The sequence below is a fragment of the Neoarius graeffei genome, chromosome 8 (genome assembly GCF_027579695.1).
Source record: "Neoarius graeffei isolate fNeoGra1 chromosome 8, fNeoGra1.pri, whole genome shotgun sequence".
Classification (NCBI taxonomy): Eukaryota; Metazoa; Chordata; class Actinopteri; order Siluriformes; family Ariidae; genus Neoarius; species Neoarius graeffei.
Window position 1 is genome coordinate 8,433,349 of NC_083576.1, and position 5,889 is coordinate 8,439,237.

Sequence of the window (5,889 nt, forward strand, 5' to 3'; positions counted from 1 at the left end):
GTGTCCATTGTAATGGACAAGAAAAAAAAGAATAAAAATATGAGTTGGCAAAAAATAAATATTCGGACTTCATTTCTACATTGAAGAAAAGTAAAATCAGCTGTGGAAACATTTTCTTGCTCAGTAGAAAAAAATAAAGTCTGAAGGGGATAAAAGAACGTTTAGCAACAGTGAATAAAAATATCATGATTACGGGCAAATTTATTTAATATGTATTATTATGCAATTATTGTGAACAAATTTAAATATTATCAGCTTTTGTTGTTGCTGATGTTGTTTTTTCTTTTCTTTTTGTACTTTCACCAAATACAGTCATTTTGCTTCTAGAAATCCATTCATCATTCTGCAGATCAATTATCTGCCCAGCTGAAACGAGCAAAAATATTTAACAATAGTTTAATAATCTTTGAGTGATTAAAAGCTTGTAATGAAAAATATGGAATAAATTTACACACAGTCGAGATATTTAACCTGCTAAAACATTTTCACTGCTTCTGCCGTGTGTTTCTCCGTTTATTATGAATCATTTATGTTACAGCGTGCAGCTTTATTCACATCAGCGTACACACACTCATCTGATGAACCAGATTTCTTTGTTTCAGCTTTGGGTTTCCTCTTAGAGAAATGCACAGCTGCATAATTCAGTGTTTCAGCTTCAGATTCCTTTAAAAATATTAAGAATAAAGCAAAAACAAAATAAGAATTTCAGCTCACAGTAAAAACCAGACAATCTGTGGAACTGCACGATACACACTCACTACACAGTTAATGTTCATCAACATTAAACATAAAAGCTGGGGATTGTTGTGAAATCTGATCAACCTGACTGTATAAATGACATCGAGAACATTATCAGGAAAAATATCTGAATGGAGCAACATTTCACATGTAGACTAATGAGTAAATAAAGGAGACATAGTGATATCTACATTAAAAAACATGATTAAAATATAGAGTATATAATAGAATAAAAACCAGTGCTATTTTTATTGCACACGTACCTGATTCATTCCTGGAAAATTTTCGACAGAAGCATTTACTATTAATACAGAAACACACATTAGTGTCTTTGATAGGAATAAAAGTCACTGGAATTTTTATCTGATCACAGAATCACTTACTTTTATCCCATTTTCTTCTCCTCAGTATGAAATAAATGAGACAGAAAATCAGAAGTGCACACAAACCCAAAGCCGTTCCCAAACCGAGCACTGAGGAGTGGAGAGATCTGGTCACTTCTGAGAATGTTATTTCACTATATTATGAATTAAGGATGATTAATTAATAGTGAATTATCAGGCATCTGACCTGTTTTCTCTTGTGTGTTCGTGTTAGTGCTGTTTCCATGCAGTGTTGGTTCACAGCCCACTGAATTATCACCCAGAGCTGGTTTAGATGTTTCTGATTCAATAGTAACATGTTCACATGGAAACATTTATCATCATTCACTGACTAAAAGTCTGTAACTCAGTGTAGTTGAAGAAGAAAACAAAGTGAACATTTCACTACTTCAGTATTATTTGTCTTCCAGGCTGAACATGTTAATGATAATAAGGAAAAATATCATGACATTAAACCAGGAGTTTAAGAAAGTTTAGTGGAAATCCTACCTTTAATTTTTAAATGAGTTCCATCTCCAAACACAAGGTTGGGTCTCGTCAGTGCACAGTAGTACATGGCTTCATCAGACTGAAAGGTGTTTAAAAATGTAATATTTAAGCAGTTTGAAGATCTTTCTATTTGGAAACGTGACTTTTGGGATTCATTGTAAAATGTTTCTCCCCCACTTTTATACACCGTGACTATAATCTGAGGTTTTTGTCTGTTCGGTTGCTTAAACCAGGCGATTATCCCATATACATTTTCAGAAATACAACACTGCAGAGTCGCAGAGTCTCCGATATCCACACTGAGCTCTTTATCAGGCTGATAAACTCCTGACTCTGTGAGGGATTGTGCAGCAACCCAGCGTCTACCAGGTTGGACTGGATCTAGAAAAAAAAACACATTAATTAAGTAATGAATACATTTCTTAAACCAATCTATATAAACTGTTATTAAAAATCACATCAGGAGATCTTTCAACATAAACAGCTTCACAAAGTGTTTGAGAGTAATCAGCTCAATCGACTTTATTTTTTTTAAATCTATGAAACTAGATGTGAATAATTGACTCATATTACTTACACATGGTGCTGAAGATCAAAATTAAAATCCACAAACAAGTCATTTTTCATTTCTTCGTACATCTACAGTGTTTGTATCTCATTTATGAACAGAATATGAATGCACTTGAAGCAGGGTTTGGATTTATATTTATACTCCAGGCGCTCTGTGCTGAACACGCCCCAGAATATGACGTGATTGGGTGTCATAAAAAAAAGACATGATCAGAGAGCACATGATATTCTGATCTGCCTACATCGACCCCACATTGTTCCATATTTGTGTTTTGGTGTTGCACAGTGAGGTCTTCATAAAGATGTTCTGACAGAATGGAAAATGTGGTTTACTCGTACACTCTCGTGCGCCTACACTAATGCCTTATTGTTTATTTTAATCGCCTTCTTAATTTAACTTGTATGAACAAAATTCCAAATCAGTAAATGTAAATGCTGTAAAAGTGAATGAACTCGTGACAGATTTGACCCGATACACACTATAGTGACCATCCTGGAACATGGGCGTGTCAGTGTTGTGTTCTACTGAGATATGAAGCACAAATGTAACCTCAAGGTCTGATCAACAACACTGACCACCTGCTTGTTTATTTATTTATTTATTCAATCTGTTCAGGTGCACAAAATACTGACATTGTATTGTGTTGTGTTGGGGGTGGCACGGTGGTGTAGTGGTTAGCACTGTCGCCTCACAGCAAGAAGTTTCTGGGCTCGAGCCCATTTGCCACCGGAGGCCTTTCTGTGCGGAGTTTGCATGTTCTCCCCGTGTCCGCATGGGTTTCCTCCGGGTGCTCCGGTTTCCCCCACAGTCCAAAGACATGCAGGTTCGGTTAACTGGTGACTCTAAATTGACCGTAGGTGTGAATGTGAGTGTGAATGGTTGTCTGTGTCTATGTGTCAGCCCTGTGATGACCTGGCGACTTATCCAGGGTGTACCCCGCCTTTCGCCCGTCGTCAGCTGGGATAGGCTCCAGCTCGCCCACAGTCCTGTATAGGATAAGCGGCTACAGATAATGGATGGATGGAGATAATTTTATTCCCTTCTGAGGTAAAGACTTCGGTCAGTAATAAATGTGTAATGCATGCAATTTTCAGTTGACTGTAAAAGGTGTTCCAGGGCCGTAATAATGTCACTGAACTTCAACAAGTGAGGGCAAAAGTACTCGACACAACAAACAAACGAACAAAAAAAAAACTCTTTGGACATTCACTGTAAAAGATATGAACCTATATCAAAAAATATACTTCTATCTATCTAATATTTATCCATCATTTCAGTTTGTGAGTTGTGTGAAATTTTATTATTATTAGAAGACAAGAAGAAGCCTTTATTTATCGCACGTACACTCAAGCATAGACTTAAGCACAGTGAAATTCCTCCTCTACATTTAACCCATCTGAAGCAGTGAACACACACACACACACACACACACAAGTGAGCAGTGAGCACACACACTCAGAGCAGTGAGCAGCGATGCTACAGCGCCCGGGGAACAGTTGGGGGTTCGTTGCTTTGCTCAAGGGCACTTCAGCCCAACCTCAGGCCCTGGCTGCCCCATGTTAACCTCACCACATGTCTTTGGGCTGTGGGGGAAACCGGAGCACTCGGAGGAAACCCACACAGACATGGGGAGAACATGCAAACTCCACACAGAAAGGACCCCATCGGCCACTGGGCTCGAACCCAGAACCTTCTTGCTGTGAGGTGACAGTGCTAAACACTACACCACCGTGCATTTATTTACTTATTTATTTATTTCCAGACTAGTGTGCCTTCTGCAAAATACAGAAGTAAAAACCAGGCAACAAAAAAATCTGTACAAAACACAACATGAGTGTATCACATTTATTACATCTGTGAAGTGATTAAAGTCATGTACAGATTTGTGGTTTTTATGTAACTGATTGTTAATAATCACTTTGAGGGAAGAAGAAGAAGAAGAAGAGAAGAAGAAGAAGAAGAAGAAGAGGCAGTTGTATAATATATTACAGTTTCATATACATCACTTCAGAGTACACCAACTTGTCTGAGAAACAAACTCCACTTCCCGTCTTGGGAAACTGTAAAGCTGCGTAAGTCCAGGAGTCGACATGAGAGTCCTGGGAAAGATAAATAAATAAATTAATTAATTAATAGTCCAGAGTTACAGATGGGATACAGCGTGTCAGTGGTTTGTATAATGTGAGTGAATCTTAAGTCTAAACCATTATAATTAGCACTGAATGAATGTAGCAGCATATAAAGAGGATGAATGAGTCAGGAAATGTGATTGGAGGTGAGATTTCTCCAGAACTAAAGGACACATCGACATTTAACCAGAATTACAAAAGAGTATATAAATACTATATCACCTGTAATCTACAGACTCACCTCCCTCGTTCCTGCTGAACCTTCTGTTGAAGCCTTCACTATTAATATGGAACAAAAGCCGATTAGTGACAGAAGTGAACTGAAGTCATCATTATCTGATCTCAGAATCACTTACTTTTATCCCATTTTCTTCTCCTCAGTATGAAATAAATGAGACAGAAAATCAGAAGTGCACACAAACCCAAAGCCGTTCCCAAACCGAGCACTGAGGAGTGGAGAGATCTGGTCACTTCTGAATGGGCATCAAACACAATGAAAATTACATTAGTCCAAAAAATAACATCTAAAAAATCATAATTTAGACAAATCATTCATTATGATTTTCAGATTAATGCATTAAAACATAATTATACAACATCTGACCTGTTTTCTCTTGTGTGTTCATGTTCGTGTTGTGATCACACAGAGCTGGTTTCGATGTTTCTGATTCAGTGGTAAAACTCTGACCTGTAAACATTTATCATGAATCACGGACTAAAAATAAACCCTGAATGCCGTGTTGTTAAAGTTACCAAACACAGTGAACATTTCACTCCTTCACACACTAACAGTAATGAAGAATGAAACGTTTCTACATTTAACCAGCAAATTATTCATTTCAGTAGAAATCCTACCTTTAAATTTTAAAGAAGTTCCTTTTCCAAACACAGGGTCGGGTCTCGTCAGTGCACAGTAGTACACGGCTTCATCAGACAGCGTGGTGTTTGAAATGGTCAGATTGAAGCAGTTTCCATGTTGTTTAATCTGGAAACGAGGATTTTGGAATTCATTGTAAAACTTTTCTCTAGAAGCTTTAAAGAATCTGACGATTATCCGAGGCTGTTTTCTGTTTTGTTGCTTAAAAAAGATCATTTCTCCATCTTTTATTCCAAAAATACAACACTGCAGACTCGCTGAGGCTCCGATATCCACACTGAGCTCTTTATCAGACTGATAAACTGGTGGCACTGAGGATTGTGCAGTAACCCAGCGTCTACCAGACTGGACTGGATCTAGAAAAACAAAAATTAATTTGGTAAAGAATGTAATTCAGATTTTATAATACATTAAAAATCGCCTTAATGCTGAGCTTCTCAAAGTTTTTATTTTTTTTTTTCAAACAGGGATCTGTTTAACTTTATAATAAATTACACAGACCCCAAAGAGATTTATTTTTCAAAACCAAATCCAACAATTTAACATAAGGCTCGTAATTTAACTTCTTAGAATAATTCCTTTAAATATTCCTCAAAACACTGGGTCCAAATTATTATTATTATTATTATTATTATTATTATTATTATTATCGACCAATTTGTTTTTACTTTATTGAGTTTTGGTTGATCCAAGTTCGCAGTC

The 5,889-nt window shown here is 36.8% G+C and overlaps 1 protein-coding gene across 1 annotated transcript; it reads right to left on the reverse strand.

The window, feature by feature from the left end:
- Nucleotides 1-456: 456 nt before the first annotated feature.
- LOC132890019 (uncharacterized) lies at nucleotides 457-2,230 on the reverse strand. The gene is made up of 6 exons (XM_060926820.1): nucleotides 2,188-2,230; nucleotides 1,611-1,991; nucleotides 1,309-1,425; nucleotides 1,122-1,211; nucleotides 996-1,039; nucleotides 457-663 (listed from the first exon to the last, which is right to left on the reverse strand). Exons 1-6 carry the CDS (start codon nucleotides 2,228-2,230, stop codon nucleotides 517-519), a joined length of 822 nt encoding a protein of 273 aa, XP_060782803.1. The 3' UTR covers nucleotides 457-516.
- Between the last annotated feature and the right edge of the window lie 3,659 nt (nucleotides 2,231-5,889).